This window comes from Limanda limanda, chromosome 7, assembly GCF_963576545.1.
Source record: "Limanda limanda chromosome 7, fLimLim1.1, whole genome shotgun sequence".
Taxonomy (NCBI): domain Eukaryota; kingdom Metazoa; phylum Chordata; class Actinopteri; order Pleuronectiformes; family Pleuronectidae; genus Limanda; species Limanda limanda.
In genome coordinates this window covers 12,987,234-13,003,995 of record NC_083642.1, presented here as the reverse complement: position 1 = coordinate 13,003,995, position 16,762 = coordinate 12,987,234, and the positions used below count along the sequence as shown (strand labels likewise).

At 40.0% G+C, this 16,762-nt stretch overlaps 4 protein-coding genes across 6 annotated transcripts in view; 2 read left to right on the top strand and 2 right to left on the bottom strand.

Annotated features, from left to right (window-relative positions):
• LOC133005017 (leucine-rich repeat-containing G-protein coupled receptor 6) overlaps positions 1 to 2,613 on the top strand; it is a 35,444-nt gene extending 32,831 nt beyond the window's left edge. Inside the window, exons 17-18 of the mRNA XM_061074604.1 lie at positions 402 to 482; positions 1,358 to 2,613. Coding sequence (XP_060930587.1) covers positions 402 to 482; positions 1,358 to 2,613 — 1,337 coding nt within the window. The remainder of the gene's footprint in view (positions 1 to 401; positions 483 to 1,357) is intronic.
• Positions 2,614 to 3,783: 1,170 nt separating this feature from the next.
• On the bottom strand, positions 3,784 to 7,213 carry ube2t (ubiquitin-conjugating enzyme E2T (putative)). The gene is made up of 7 exons (XM_061075133.1): positions 7,106 to 7,213; positions 6,319 to 6,428; positions 5,613 to 5,682; positions 5,419 to 5,524; positions 5,190 to 5,288; positions 4,752 to 4,835; positions 3,784 to 4,056 (listed from the first exon to the last, which is right to left on the bottom strand). Exons 2-7 carry the CDS (start codon positions 6,425 to 6,427, stop codon positions 3,940 to 3,942), a joined length of 585 nt encoding a protein of 194 aa, XP_060931116.1. The 5' UTR covers position 6,428; positions 7,106 to 7,213; the 3' UTR covers positions 3,784 to 3,939.
• A 687-nt stretch (positions 7,214 to 7,900) lies between these two features.
• Positions 7,901 to 10,455, bottom strand: zgc:194242 (uncharacterized protein LOC100005854 homolog). 3 transcript variants are annotated; one of them, XM_061075130.1, is made up of 4 exons: positions 10,372 to 10,455; positions 8,968 to 9,224; positions 8,541 to 8,721; positions 7,901 to 8,429 (listed from the first exon to the last, which is right to left on the bottom strand). In XM_061075130.1, the coding sequence occupies exons 2-4, from the start codon at positions 9,220 to 9,222 to the stop codon at positions 8,224 to 8,226; spliced, it is 642 nt and encodes a 213-aa protein (XP_060931113.1). In that variant the 5' UTR covers positions 9,223 to 9,224; positions 10,372 to 10,455; the 3' UTR covers positions 7,901 to 8,223. The 3 variants fall into 3 exon arrangements, with proteins under 3 accessions (XP_060931113.1, XP_060931112.1, XP_060931114.1); XM_061075129.1 differs by lacking the exon at positions 10,372 to 10,455 and adding an exon at positions 10,089 to 10,155; XM_061075131.1 differs by lacking the exon at positions 10,372 to 10,455 and adding an exon at positions 9,809 to 10,035.
• A 62-nt stretch (positions 10,456 to 10,517) lies between these two features.
• Positions 10,518 to 15,900, top strand: etv7 (ETS variant transcription factor 7). Its single transcript, XM_061075128.1, has 9 exons — positions 10,518 to 10,709; positions 10,972 to 11,098; positions 11,242 to 11,406; positions 11,486 to 11,668; positions 13,136 to 13,264; positions 13,387 to 13,509; positions 14,333 to 14,475; positions 14,572 to 14,672; positions 14,770 to 15,900. Exons 1-9 carry the CDS (start codon positions 10,677 to 10,679, stop codon positions 14,957 to 14,959), a joined length of 1,194 nt encoding a protein of 397 aa, XP_060931111.1. The 5' UTR covers positions 10,518 to 10,676; the 3' UTR covers positions 14,960 to 15,900.
• The last annotated feature ends 862 nt before the right edge of the window (positions 15,901 to 16,762 follow it).

Here is a 16,762-nt window from a genome sequence, read left to right as displayed (position 1 = left end):
CTCCCTGGCAGCCGACACGCTCTTACACTCGAGTGTTGACCCTTCCAACGCGTTCCTGCGGCAGGAGTAAAATATAAACACTAATAAACCAAAATTAGGTTGAAATTAAAACCATTAAAACCTACACCATTAAAAAGCTGAAAATAAACAATTTCTGGGTGAACCCAGAAGTAACATTAACAAAAGATGATTGAACCATAGCAAGCCATTGATTCAAATGTATTCACCTTTAATTGTTAGAAAAACAGTCGCGATAATCAAATTTCATGCAAGTGCTTATTATCTTCTAGATGTTTTTTCTTCTGCCAGTACAACAACCATCGACTGCCAGCGCCACACACACTCTAACATGCATATACTGTGTATGTGTAGATTTTCACCCTTATGATATTTACTTCTAGATGACCCTGACCTGGAGGAGTTCCAACTGGAAATAGAAGAATCCAAACTACAGACCAGCGTCCAATGCACACCCACGCCAGGTAACTACAAACGACACCTTCAGTGATCAATTAGCTTGCAGACGGTTTTGTCGAAAGCACGATACAGGAAATCGTTCCTCCCAACTGCAATAAGACTGTACAACTCATCTATCTCTGTCAGAGCCACCATCACAGAACTGCACTAAACCTGTCTCCTTGCACTGTGTACCTGTACAACACTCTGCTAAATATACACTTACTTCACATCATATGTGATATGTGTTCATATAAACCATATTGATATTATATATCATTTTATACAATAATATTGTCTTTTGCACACTCTGTCTACATATTCTTAGACTCATAGTATATTATATTACCTATTGTATAGTCAAATTCTTATATTCATATTCATACCTCTACTATATATCATATATTATATCATACTCACTGTATATTCTTTGTTTACATAAGTCTATATACACATATTTATACATGTGTACATGTTATAATTACGATATTATATCACCATTACTATTATCATTATATATACTGTTGCTGCCATTATTACCATATACTGCTTTTATATTGGTATAATTACTATCATATATAAATATATATTATGTTATATTATATTCTTTATATACTGTACTATTCTTATATACTGTCTAACAATACCATTACCATCATATCATCAGTACTTTTACCATCATCTTGCCACTGCACCTTATCTACCTATTTTATTGTATTTTATCTTGTGCTTCTGTTTTTTTATTCTTTCTACCTCAATATTTTTAATTTTATTCTATTGTATTGTATTTTATTGTATTCAAATATACCGGCTGCTATGACAACTTAATTTCCCTTCGGGGATGAATAAAGTACTCTATCTATCTATCTATCTATCTATCACTGATTTGTTTGTTTTGCAGGTCCTTTCCGTCCCTGCGACTCTCTGCTGGGCAGCTGGCTGGTCCGTGTGGGCCTGTGGTCCATCTCCCTGGTGTCTCTGCTGGGGAACTCCATCCTGCTCCTGTCCCTCTTCGGCTCGCCTGGCTACCTGTCGCCGCTCCGCTTCACTGTAGCCTGCATGGGCGCCTCCAATCTCCTGACAGGTGTGTGCACGTGCACCCTGACCCTTGTGGATGCTCTTACCCTGGGAGAGTTTGGTCACCATGGTGCCCGCTGGGAGGGGGGTCCGGGGTGTCAGGCCACAGGATGGGTCTGGGTGTTTGCGTCTGAGGCGAGCGTATTGCTGCTGACTCTCGCGGCTGTGCAGTGTGGCGTGAGCGTGACATGCGCCCGGGCCTATGGGAAGTCACCATCTCTCGGAAGTGTACGCACGTGTGCACTGTTCTGCCTCACTCTCTCCCTCACCCTGGCCTCTCTCCCACTCGTAGGCGTCGGGGAATATGGGTCCTCACCTTTCTGCCTTCCCTCACCTCTACCACCCCCGTCCTCTCGGCTGCCCTCCTCCCTGGGCTTCCCCTTGGCGCTCATTATGATGAACACCCTGTGCTTGCTTATAGTCACAGGTTCATACATCCGCCTTTATTGGGAGTTACTTAGGGGAGAGTGTGAGGGCTTGTGGGACTGCGCCATGATCAAACACGTTGCCTGGCTGATATTCACCAATGGCCTCCTCTATGTACCGGTAGCTTTCCTCTCCCTCTGCTCCCTCTTGGGTCTCCTCTCTCTCGGGGAGGAGGTGCTGAAATCGACCCTCCTGCTTCTCCAGCCCCTGCCTGCCTGCCTCAACCCCCTCCTCTTCCTACTCTTCACACGGGACCACACGCAGATCTTCTTCTGGTCTCGCCCCAAAGCACGTCCGCAGCTACGCCGGGACCACACCCTGGATTCGCTGGTTTCTGTGGAGACGGAGAAGAGCTCCTGCTCCGACTCGTCGACACAGACATCACTCTCCGATGCTGATGTTCTGTACAGCGAGGGGTCCTCTCTCCAGCCCAGACTAGATCCAATACGATTTTCCCACTGCTCCTCTACCTCCTCTGTCCCCCTCATCCCTTGCCAGATTCCCACTCCTGCTGCCAGAGATAGAGACAGAGCGACAGAACGGGGAGGCCTGAGCGAGGATGGATGTCTGAGGAGTTTGGACCAAGATGGGATTCATAACACTTGCCCTCTGTATTACTCCACCATGACCCCCTCTCTCAGCTCTCATCCATGAGACTCCAAGCTAGCTGTTTGAATAGCTGGGACACTATGGACACTCAAGGACCATAATCGAACAGCAGCAGCAATACCAGCTCTGGGTTATTAATCCTCAAGCATCTAAGAGTGAGTTCACAGAGAGACAATAGTACTTTATAGACGTCTATGAGAACACAACAAAGTGCCTCTGAAATAAGAGAGTGCAACTTAAAGTTCCCTTCAGAATAAAGACTATTAAAATGAAACACCACAATACAGGGTGACTGTCAAAATAAAGCACTATTTCAGACACTACTCAGTGGACTGTGACAGTCATGTACTCGCACGACAGAGAAATAGAAGCTGTTAACCACATGGAAAATCTCACCGCCAGACAAATCAATGATTTAGTGGCTGGATGGGGATTTAGGTAGATCCAGTAGAATTTTATGTGTAAATGTTTATAATGAAATGTGATCACGAGACATGCGAATTTGAGGTTCGGTTATATTTTTAAGTGGAGTTATCTTATTTGTCTTTGTTAAAATATAAGTTCTTTACTATTGCTAAAGTCTGTTTCAAATAAAAGGGATTCATCATCGATGTGCCGGGACATTTTACCAGAGTAAGCTAACATGTTTTTGCTCACCGAAATGTTACTGTCGGATATATATTTCTCAGCAGCTGTGTAGTAATGGTTATAAAAATGCACCAGGAGACGGATCACTCAGAGTTTTACATGGTTTACAGGATTTTATCTCAGATATGCAACTCTGCCCAACAGGAGGCAGGCAGTCATACAGACTGAATGGGATGTAGCTATCTTTCTACAGACATTAGAGCAGGCTAGCAATATGTACATACAATGTAACTACCTCTGAACTAGCATGCTATTGACTCAATACAGCCTTATGATGTTTGTCTTTCTTTTTATATGATAAACAGCAAATATATGATTTTATATGTTAAGAAATAAATGCTTAGTTCGTAAAGAAAATGTCTTGCTATTTAGGATGTACATACTTTGTATACAATTGGTCAGCATATGTTTGAATAAAATTATTATCTTCATACTGTATATACTTCTTACTGAACCACTCTGCTTATGCATGAAGCACCATCACAATATGAGACATGGTCTGGTGTGTAACATATTTAAGAAAATCCATCAATTCAATTTGTTTGGAATAAACTTTAATAACACAACACAAACATAAAAAATAAACACATTTCTGAATTAAGAAGAGAAATACACATAATAGGTGGAAGTAGGTATCAGCACTAAATAAAACATTTTAAATAGTTATTCACAAGTGCAGACAGGAGTTATATGCATGATGGCTCCGGAGCTGTGAGGTCGAAACTACACACAGGTTTTCTTTGCTGACTGCGCTCCCTCCTGTTGGGCACCGAGCGGATGTCTTTTGCGGGATGAAGTGTTCTGATCTGGAGTATTTTCTTTGTTTCCCTCCTGAACTTCCTGAAAAAAAAAGACAGAACCAAGCTATTTAAATAAAGACAGCTTTTCACACCCACACGTCTAAACTGAGAAGTATAAAAAAAATTACATAACTGAATATATACATATCAAGCTGCATCACGTTGTTGCAGATGAATTTAAGTAAGTAGACAGAATGATATTAAGAGAGCACAGCACCACCTCCTGGGTAAAATTAGCTCTACACACAACACATACAATAACAGAAAATTGCTTTGAAATAAGGATAATTAATCCTGAAACCCACAAAAAAAATGCAGCCGACCTAAAAGTTTAGTACAAATTAAAGTAGAGTGACTCTTAGTAGAGTGCAAAACTCTTCCAAGGAACAACAGTCCCCTTCCAGATTTTTACTTGAATATGCAACTGATTGTACACACTCATAAATATCAGTCCCCTAAACATATCAGATTCTTTTTCATCAAGATTTATCGCTTAGAAATCAACGGAAATTTTTAACTAAGGCCTAAACTCACAATGTTAAAAAAAAGTTTTTTAAATTCCTGGATCCTCCTAATCATCCTAATTGTTTCTTCAAATTTGATGGTAATCTGTCCAGTAGTTTTTGTATAATTCTGCTTAAAAACAAACAAGCAAACTTCCTTGGTAGATGTAATTGAAAAGCTTCAAGAGGAAAACTGCTGTACAACTGCATCACCATCACACCAGTGACTTACCGTGTTTCTCTGAACAGCATGTTCCTTTGTCCACTTCCTGGCCGTCTCCATGAACAGCTGTTTGTTGTATTTGAACTCTGATGACTGCATTCACAAAATGTCAGTGTCTCTTTAGAGTTTACACATTTTTTCTAGGTATTATTGAAATGCATTCTGTGTTGTGGACTAATTAGTTAGTCTATCATTAAGAAAACCACTGGCTGTAATACTAAGAGAGTATTCATTTATTTCAGTGTTGAATTATTTTTCAAAGCATAAATTTTAAACACAGTGTTGTTTCGTTCTCATTGTAGACATTGCAATGTCCCAACAATATGTTTGGGACACATATCCCTATTGACTTCACTCTACTCACAAAAGCAAATAAACCTGTATCAGAGTTATTCTCCTTTAAAAGACAGCAAGAGACATGTTGATACAAGATAAAATGTGACTCACTATATCGGCCATGAGCGGGTCGTCTGGATTGGGCTCAGCCATGAGCAGCTGAATGGAGGAGAGGACTGTGGAGATGTTTAAGGACGGCCTCCAGGCACCCTGGATGAAAACAAAAGGCAACATTAAATATATACATATGCAGGTGTACATGGCCATTCTTCTTACAGCAAATAAACAAACAGATAATGTGAAAATTATAGTGTAAATAGTGCTTAAAAATTTTAACTACCTTTGGTGGGAGTTTGAGAGCATCGTGGCAGATACGTCCGGAATTGTCAATATTTGGATGGTAGATGGGGGTCAGGAATCGTATTTTGGGAGGCTCAAATGGGTACCTAAGAGAGGAAAACAACATGTTGATAATGCACCTGGTTTCAGAACAGAGAAGTCCTTCATCAATGTTAAACCTCTGTGAAAATGTACCTGTCCGGGACCTTGATCTCCAAAGAGAAGAGTCCACCTTCATAAGGAGTTTCTGTTCCACCAACTATCTCTGCAAATGAGATGTAGATAAAACAGATATTAACCAGGACATAAACGTGGTATGATCTGGAGAAGAAATACATTCAGAAAATAAATATTAATAATTTATGTTTGATAAATGAATCAAAATGCTACGGAGGTTCTTTCTAAACCTTTGACCTGGTTACTGTTCATGAAGAGCCATTATGATGAGATAATTCAAACAAAACATTGGCATTTGGGGAATATTTAGATTTTTTTTATTTATAAATGTTTGAATCATTTAAACAACATTTCACAGACACTCAACACCACCTACATTAGTATAAGGAGACACAATTAGCAAACCTTTTCAATGATCAATTCACATTTATGTAAAATAGTAGCAAGTCAAACTGAATATCATGAGACTGATGAATTAGCCTGCAGAAGTTTTAGCTAGGTGAACCTAATAAACCAGTTAATGAGTTTATGATATAGTAGACTGTGTATTTTACCAATACAGGTATAGGTCACTGAGTGTCTAATATCAGGTATCACATTATTTATCATCTATGACCTTTAACAGTGATTTACTCACCAACTATTGTGTAATTGGCAGGAGAAATGTACTGACGCGAAAAGCATCTCAAGTCATTTTACATCCAGAGACGGAGAGAATACATACGTGCCCGGAGGTCGTCCATCCGCTCCTCCGTCTGCCAGCAGGTTATTCCAGGAGGAGGCTCATTGCTCAGCATCTGAAGTTCACGCTTCAAACGGGACGTCTTCTGCATTCTGTAAAATGAAGTTAATTTTCTGCTTTTAATCATCACAAAAAGATGACAAAAGGTGGGATTGTGACCCCTTATTTTTACTTTATAACTCACAATAGAGATTAGAACAACAAAATAAAAGGGTCATAAACAAAAGTAAAATATTCAGCATTTATATATTTTAGGCAAATTCTTTTTGGCTTTGTAGATTGTCAAATTGGATTGTGAATGCAACACAGCAAAGTTTCCTACAAGTCAATTTACATTTTGGAATATGGAATGTATCCAATATAATAACAACAGTAATCATAACAGCAATGTAAATATCTGTGTCCAATCTTCAAAAGAAACCAAACAAGACGAGACTTTTGTCAATATATCAAATCACAGTCTTCAAAACAAATGAACAACACAGTCATTACAGAAGCTACAGTGTATACAAAAGTCTCTGTGGAATGCTACGGACATTGACAGGCTTTTACTAGACACATTCTTCTTATAAGTGAATTTGAACTCGTCTCTTTGTGGCAGTTCCAACACTTGTTGTTTCAAAATGACCAGAGTTCTCGACCTGGTTGATTATCAACCAGCTGCCTCCTGTCGCCATTAGCCTCCTGACAGATCGTACTCTGAAGTCTAAAAACCACACCGGACTTTAAACGACACGTTTGTATTCTACATTAAATCACACTCGCTTACTTTGACTCCTTCCTCAGAGTTTGTTGAGCACTTCTTCTTCTTCTTCTTTCAAACGAGCGGACTTATGTTTTTAGATTTCCCTCTCACTCTGCCCTCAAACGTCACATCCGCTCCGTTTCCTTTTCTGCTTCTTCATCTTCTTCTTCTTCTGTTATACGGCGGCGCATTGTCGCCACCTACCTCTGTGTTCATGTGTAACAACAACCAGGTCAAATTACAGCAACTGTGCTTAAACTGAATCAATATCAATGATCAAGCTTCCACTTTATTCATCAAATAATATTTTATTATCATTCACAGTTATCATCAGGGAAAACCAGTCTAACGCTTCTCCTCCACGTTGTCCTGTCCGTCCTGGGAGAGGGATCTCTCCTTACATGTGGCTGGCTCTTTTTTAGGTCTATACGTTTTTTCCTTATGTTAATGTTTTTTTTTGGTAATTTCCCCTAACTCTTAAGGACAGAGGATGCCACACCTTGTTAAACAAATTGGGATTTGTGAAAATGGGCTATTCAAATCAAATTGGACTGATTGATTGTGACTCCTAGTCATGTTTTTTACCCAGTTTTCCACATTCAGTACGATCACCTTCAGATTCGGTTCAACTGTATATTTTATCTCCACTTGTTCTTTTCTGTATATTCTTGTGTTTGCCATTTTAATCTTTGCACCATATTACCTCACGTTCAACGGCTGTGTATGTTTCTCTACTAATATAGAAAAATGTCATCTCTCATGAGCCCCTCATGCAGAAAACCTGATGAACCAGAGCTTGTCAGTAAAAAGTTTTAGCCATCCAGAAATATATGAATTTATTGTTAAATGTTGTGTATTTTTCTTACAAATATACAGACTTTGTTTTACACATATACAGACATTTAACATCAGCTGAATTATTGACTTTGCATACATTTGCTACATTGGAATTTATGTTGATATCGGCTAATATGTTTATAGTTGTTGATGTTTCAACCACATCATGCAGTTTCCATACAAAAAAATATATAGTGTATTTCTGAGTGTAATTAACAAAGTAGATACAGTTCTGATTATGTATCTGTTTATTATGATAACTCAGATTAGGGGGAAAAAAATGCAAAGGGGTGTAATCTCTATCTCTAGACATCTGACTTCATGGCCGTGGCGAAGATGGCCTGAAAAGTGATGTTTTTGTACGGTTTGTCTTCCATCCTGACATGAGTGAAGCCAGAGTCTCTCAGAGCCGCCATGTAAGTGTCCGGTCGCCAGTTCTCATCGGGAATCATCTGCTTTCCTGCCACCTGCGACACAGCGGACAGCTTCAGCGTGGTCACCATCAGGCCCCCTGGGTGGATTCAAGAGAGAGAAACATCCTTTCATATATTCACAGAGGCATCACTGAAAGGCAGTGATAGGTCAGGTTGGTCTGTCTCACCGTTACAATGTCATATCCTACCTGCTTTCATTACCCGGTGTATCTCAGTGGCTCCCTTCCTGAGGTCAGGCCAAAAGTAATAGCAGTTACAGTGAAATACTTTATCCACTGTGCTGTCTGCGAGAGGCATTGCTTCTACACTGCAGTGGTGCAGTGTCACTTTCCCACTCGCCACCAGTTCCTTCATTCGCTCACCTGCCATCTACGTGAAGAGCAAAAGAAAAACTCTAATATTGTCTCTTGATTTCAAATATTGTTATTATAACCAGGGCTGAAATTATGATCTCTTTTCCAGAGGAAACCTTGTACAGTCTGCAACTTGTTCAAAATTCTACAGCTAGAATCTGAACCAAAACATACACACACAACATAATGCTCTCATGCCACAAAAACATTTAGGCATTCAATTTCAATACTTTATTCCCCTCTGTGAGAATGTATACCTCACCTTATGCATGTACTCGGAGTAATCCACCCCAATAAGACGGCCTGTGGGCTCTGTGAGCAGTTCTGCTGCTGACTGCAGACCCAGACCTGGGCCATGGCCCACTTCCAGCACGGTGTCTGCAGGTTGGATCCCACACAGCTGCACGGCGTTCTCCTCAAGGAACTGGTTTTTGGCTTTAAAGAACTTACTGACCAGCCACCCTGCCACCGATCGGGTTGGCCGACGCAGCTGTTGTCCCAATTTTTCAGGCCACATCACTTGAGAAACACAGCAGAAAACACAAGAGGTCAGAGATTTATATCAAACTAACTGCAACGCACAAACACTGTTCTTAGCATCAGAGCTTAACCAATATGGACTTTTGGAGACCGATGCCGATGTTGATACCAAAATCGGCAGACTTTTTTATTTCTAAAATTCCAGAGCCCTTATTACAAAAAAATAACTGAGGCTCAATAGGTTACAGTTTAACCATAAACCTTACTATTAAAAAAAATGTTGGGGTGAATACTGTACAACAAACAAAACAAATCCAAATATACAGCACATTTTCTAATTGCAGGATTTCCAATCCACAGTCTGACCAGATTTTCAAGGACTTAAACTTCTACTAAAACAACTTTAGAAAGTCAAGGGATGTGGCTTTAGGATATAATATTATACATATTTGATGAAGTGGGTTGGTTAAACTATAATCAGCTTAAGACTTTGCTCAATTCAACACCTTACACTTCCTATGCTGAGTTAAATCTGCTGTCTAGGCTTCTGTATAACAGCAACAGTATCACCAGTACAGCCAAACAGCCAGGATCATGTTCATATGTGTATTTTAAGACTTTACCTCAACAAAGGTGCATGCGATGAGTATTCCATATTATGTTGACCCCCGTGTTACAAACACCTGTACTTCAGTGTACATGTCCTGTGTACATTAACCACTTACGGCCGATTTGAATCATTTCTATACGAAACAATCTATCAGACATGATTTCGCAAGATAGTGAACGAGTCACAGGACACGTATCCGGCCTTTGCGCACGTTATCTGGGGATTCACTCTGTAGGGGAAACGATATTTGGTCAGAAGCGCAAACATGAGTTTCTCACGCACGATCCTCTCACCTTGCTCCTTGCGTGTTTTCGCTGCACGCTGACTCGGGTGTGTTTGTTTTGCTGCAGCTCAGAGGAGAACTACGGAAAGCCGGAAGTGCCAAAAAGGCTCAAAGACTAGTTCTCTCCTATCAGCGCACACGCTTGTAAACACTTCAGTAAACTTCCCCTCCTGTAAATTCCAACCACTCACTTTCCCGCAGTGTTTTTCACGTTTCCCATTATTTCAATCTTCTAAATATCTTTTGTATTTATCGATTGTACATCACCGGGGATGGCCTGGTTGTTTATTTACCAAATGAACTTCACTTTCCCATCATGATAAACTGTCTGTTTGGAGATGATCGGTCCTCTCTCGCTTCCTCCAATCCGCCCGTCTGGCTCACGCCCATCTGCAGGGATCTGGTTCTCTTTCGTTTTCATTTCCCGGAAGGGACGAATGTGAAAATAGGAGTTTTATTCTTCGAGCGTTATTTTCAGTCTTAGTCTGCAATGGAGTTCTGAGAGGATCAACCAGGAGTTTTAGTTCGTGCTTGGAAGAGTTTTGTGTCTGTTTAGATTACAAGGAAATAATCCTCTTTCTTTAAGGGTTTTTTTCAAATGGAGAACGTTTCCCTGTCACCTTTGGACAAGGTGAGTGAAGGTCTCAGGAACAAGCTGTTTAATAATGTGCTGTGTTTAAAATTGAAATATTAATAACAACAACAACAACAACGGCAATAACAATAATAATAATGGTAGTACTAGTATTATTATTATTATTGCTATCAGTTTAGATTGTTTTTAATATTGTTTGAAATATTTTTAAATCCTGCTGCTCTGCTTTTCTACTGCTCTTAATGAGTGAATGTATGTGTACTGAAGACTGAAGGGCAAGTGTGTTCATGTTTTGCAGCAAGAAAACAAAGCGATCACTCTGTCAGCCACAATGCATGGACAGCAAACCAACAAGTCTCCCAGTGTGCTTCATCCCCCCGCGCACCATCCTCAGGGGGACCTGTGGCATCTACCTGGACGTCTACGTGAGTCATACTCTCCTCTCTGTGTTGGACCTCTGCTCCTGGAGGAGACAGCTCTGAAAAAAAGCGACTGCAGCGGCATCAACCAGCACAAGCTCAACCAGACACAGCGTGGTTTGTTTGAATTTATTGCATTTATTCTGCAGGAATAAACCCGTCTCTGTGGGATAAAGAGGACGTTGCCCACTGGCTCCACTGGGCTCAGAGGGAGTACTCACTGCGACGGTCAGAGAAGGGACGATTCGAGATGAACGGTCGAGCCCTGTGCCTGCTCACCAAGGAGGACTTCAGACGCCGTTGCCCCAGCTCAGGTATGAGTGAGCAAAAACAAGATCATGCTGACTCCCTTCTCTCCTGTGTTTTCACGTGCACTTGTGTGGTTCTCTGCAGGTGATGTTCTGTATGAGATCCTACAGTGTGTGAAACAACAGAGGAGGGGTGCTGTCTGCGATCCGCAAAATACGCCTCCGTCCCTGCCCCCGGAAAACATACTCAGCCAGGGCCCAGTCCGCTGCCAGGTCCCCGCAGTCAGCGTCCAAGAGCCTCGGCCTCCAAGAGTCAATGACACCCAAGGTCAGAAGGTCAAGGAGTATATTACCGAACATACTCTAAATCAATGAGAATCTGAATCTGACATGTATAGTGACATAAAGAGTGAATATGTCAACTTTATTTGTACCACAGCTTTCAAACACACAGCTACTTTAGTGAACATCTAAAAACATATTGAAAAGGAAGATAAAATAAGATAAAACTTAGATAAAACTAGAAGGGTACTAAGAGAGAAAATCCCTCCAAGGCCCAACATTCTCTTTAATAAAACACATTTATAGGCAACTTTAAGAAAAAAATCAAGTTCCATGACATATCAATGAAAATGTTGAAAAATGCAGTGTAAAAATGCATCTCGCAATGTTAAAGAAAGTGAAAACAAAATCCTGGATCTGCCCTCTGGTTCCAGTGAGAACTCATAATAATCCACTCTGCTGGAGATGAAGGCATGAATGTGTAGCTCTCAGTTTATGACACACAGACGAACACATATACACAGATATCCATCTGAACAAATGAAGCGTAATCGAATGTAATCAAATAGCAATCAAATACAACAAACTATTAACTGTAAATGTCAGATTGTTTTGTTCTGCGTGTACAGACTGTGAGGCAGTGAACTGCGCACACACATAAATACACATTCAAATTTGTGGCTTGTCAAATCAAACTTGTTTTTCTTGGTTATATTGTTGTTGTAAATACTTCCTGATTAACCACACGATGAGCGAAAACATCATGCTGCTTTTTCCTGCTTTGGTTTTACTCCACTTGTCAGGACAGCCACTGACTTCTTATCCCCACTTTTGCAGGGAGTTTTTTTAATGGTAATTTGAATGGCCCCTGAAGTGGCCCGGTGAATGGATGTTGGAAATATATCTGGTCCCTCTTTGTTAATTTTGACCCCTTAAGGCCCCTTATTTAGAAAGATCCTAGATCCTCCACTGGACAAGTGCCTTGCTGGCCAGTTTATGGGATCGCATTCCATCATAGTTGTAATGTTATGTCTTGTATGGGAAAAGTAGAGGAGCAAAAACTGCAGCATATAAAGCTGCAAAAAAGGACTTAAATACTGTAAGTACTGGTAACTCAAATCTGTGCATAATGTGTACTGGAGTATATGTACTTTGTTACTCTCCACTTGTGAGAATATCTAACTCTGTAATCGAGTAAAACAAACAAACACTTTCCCTGTTTGTCCCTCAAACACACACATTCCCTACCATCACAAGGTACTTTCCTTAGAGGAAGTACAGTGTCTGGGTGTGTCACTTGTACCTGTAAACCAGTGATTATTAACTTCACAGTTCAGAACAATCACTTCATTCTACGCACGTTATCTTAGTCATAAAATGGCTTCTTCATGTCAAACATTCACTAACCCACACCACACACGTCGGTGTGAAAAGTCCAAGTAGCTGTAAAAGTCACTTTTGCTTTCAGTTTAGCTCTTTTTTTCACAGTTCCTCATGTTTCTCTCTCGCACAGCTTCCCTCGCTCTCACCAACGCAGCGTCGACAGCTGTGGTGACGGCTGGGAGCCAATCAGAGCCCGCGTCACCTCTCAGAGATCGTCAGTCGATGTTACACAACCACCCTGCTCAACTCACACATACAAGTGAGTATATCAAACTGTTATAGCACAGTTGGAATGATTTACAGTAATGTCTGATCTGCTGTCTCTCTCTTTTTGTTTTCCTATGTACCCCCCCCCCCCCTCTCTCTTACATGGATCAACAGCTGTCCCCACATCTCCCCACAGCAAAGCTCAGTGTCCTCCAACAAAGAGCATCAGCCAGGAGCCTCTCAACCTGTCCAGTCGAGAGAGGAGCCCACTGCAAAAAGTCAACGGCCGCATCCCAGGTACTGCTACTTTCATTTATTAATAGTTCTACTACAGTGTTCTCTTGGAAAATATACAAAACTGAAGTATTTTGTAGAGAGACCACTAGGGGGTGGACAAGCTCATACAAGTCTGACACAGCTTGTAGACCTGAGACACATCATTAAGCCTCGGAGCAACACGTGTGAAAACGAGGCTCTTTCTTGGCAAATAGAGAAGAGGTCTCATACTCGTTTGTTACCTCTTTCATCTGTTTTCATTTTGTTTGTGAGGCAGAGCTGGGTAGTAAAACAATATCAATGCTTTTTGCAATAAAGTTTTTATCAAGTGAAATGTTAAAAAAAGTTTTACTTCAAACAATGAATTAAATAACAAATAAACAAGACTGGGTGTTTAGTTGAAATAAGGAAATGTATACACTATGTATGACCAAGTCTTTGTGTTTGTGTTTAAACAAATGTTATCCCCTGTGAGGGCTGGACGATATAGCCAAAAATTATATCAAGATAAGAAAATTGTCATATCAGATGATTTTGATAATTGTCACGATAAAAGTTTAAGTTTAAAAACTGATTTTTTAAAGATTTTGCATCTCACAAATCTGAAGTATATTAATTATATGCTATATATCTCCTGACTGTGCTTGTACAATGCAAAAGTATTATATTAATATAAACGGATCCTTTGTTATATAACCATTGATCAAAAGTATATTGCGATAATTATTGAAATCCTTTTTATTGCCCAGCCCTAATAACAAAAATAAAAGATACCAATAGAGATTTAAATGTCAATAATTGCTCATAGTCTTGCGTTTGTTTTTCATTATTTATTCACTGTCAGAGTGCAGGCTGCTGTGGGACTATGTGTATCAGCTCCTGTGTGACGACCGTTACCAACCATACATTCGATGGGAAGACAGGGACAGCCTGGTGTTCAGGGTGGTCGACCCAAACGGACTGGCGTGTCTCTGGGGAAACCACAAGGTGAGCACTTCGGTCTGTGTGGTTCATCTGACAGGAGACATCGTTATAAGAGACGTTACGCAGCCCGTTTCATAACGTGCGATCTGTATCTTACAGAACCGAGACAACATGACCTACGAGAAAATGTCCCGAGCTTTGCGGCACTACTACAAGCTCAACATCATCAAAAAGGAGCGAGGTCAAAAACTCCTCTTCAGGTCTCTGTCCTTTTCTCTTTCTCATTCACAGTCAGTATCTCCCCCAATGAAAGCTTTGACAATAAGTAGTTATTGCTTCCTGTCTGGCTCCCCTCAGGTTCCTGAAACTCCCACACAACATCAGGAAACAGCAGGCCGACCCCGCCGAGTCCCCGGAGCCCAGTCCACCTCTGAATGGGAACTTTCCAGACAGCAGTCCAACGCACAAGATCTTCGAAGACCATTTTGAGATTTCCCCTGATCGTAGGTCTCCACAGCCTCCTCTAACTGGTGCTCCTGTAAGATAGAAAAAACTGTGGTGTATTTATCTTGTGGTTTCCGCTTAACGCAGGTGCTAAAGTTTTAACAAAATGCACTGTAAGTTGTATTGTCAGAAAATGTCAGATCAGAAAAAACACTAAGGGATAAGGAAAACTGTGGAGAAATCAAACCAATAATCCCCAGAATTTAAATTTCTCAGGCGTACTCAAAATAATAGCATTACAGTTAATACACCGATTCTCATGCACTAAATCCTGCAAGTCTTGTAGGTAAGTGGTTTAAATGGATGGCGATGGGGTTCTACTTTCCATTTCTCAGATTAGAAGAAGAAGAAGAGATTATTCATGTTTACAGAAAAAAAGTGGTGTAGTTCAAAAGCCAGGTTTACCATGAAAACAAAAAAAATTCTATAGTTTGTGATGAATCAATTTGAAGATGAGGTATTTGTTTGTGTTGTGTGTTGTATTTTATTAAAATGGAATGTGGATAATTGAACATTCTGTCTAACGATCTTATGTAGCATTATTAAATTACATGTAAAATATGTCATTCATTTGATGTTGTGATGCACTTTAATGGTGCAGAGAGGTCTTGGATTGGATCTTAGAGCACAGTGAAGCACAAAGACAAACGAGACAGATCAAAACAATGTGGTCCATTTCATTCTGCCTATCTGTATCACTTCAGAGCAAACACAGCCTCATGTAATATAGGAAACCTGTGAGCTAAACACACTCACACAGTAGCCCACTTCTTGCTTAATCCCAAAATCAAAGATGGCCTCTCTACCTGCAGGGGGTGCTGTGGTAGCATAGGAAACAGCAGCTGAGATGATGAGAGTACTTCACCCCCAAGATAATTATTTGATGTTTGAAACCATGGACTATTTTCATGTTTGTATCCTTGTTAAAGTAATTGAAAAATAAATGTAAAAAACTATAATAAACATATTAATAACTGTTGCAAATTACTTCTCAACACTCAATAATTTTTGACTAAAATGCTTTAGTTGTCCTTTTGAAAATGATGTAATCCTAGATAATGTTTCTCTGCAAGTCTGTAACAAATGTATTGAAGTGAGCGGTTTGTTAAGTCTGTTTTTGTTGTTGATTTGAACTTTTGTTCATTTGTTCAGGATTTCCAAACATCTGGAGAGTTTTGTGGCTTCACATGGAAGTCAGTGTGAGATAAGCAAACCAAAATCATGTTAGCTTTGAGGACTAGAAAGAGAAAAAAGTAATTGACAGCCTTCAGGCATGCCGTACCACTCAGTGCCTGAATTGGACCAAAAAATATGCCAGTACCCGATAATTCAGCAGTTCACAACATGATCATTGCATGTTTCTTGGATATATTTATATGAATATTTTGGTAATGTATACCACTTCAAATGTATTTTGTATGCCTGTCATAACACCTTCTGAAAATTCGATATCTGTTGGCCTGAACCTGGTTGGTGTTTTTATCTTCTGGTTCCGCTTAACCCAGGTGCTAAAGTTTTAACATAATGCATTGTTAGTTGTATTGTCAGAAATTGTTGCACTGTGAGATTGCTTTTTCTTTTTCTTTTTTTTCTGTGACCAGAACAAACACTAAGGGATAAGGAAACTGTGAGAGAAATCAAACCAATAATCCCCAGAATTTAAATTTCTCAGGCATACTCAAAATAATAGCATTACAGTTAATACACCGATTCTCATGCACTAAATTCTGCAAGTCTTGTAGGTAAGTGGTTTAAATGTATGACGATGGAGTTTTACTTTCCATTTCTCAGATTAGAAGAAGAAGAGATTATTCATGTTTACAGAAAAAAAGTGGTGTAGTTCAAA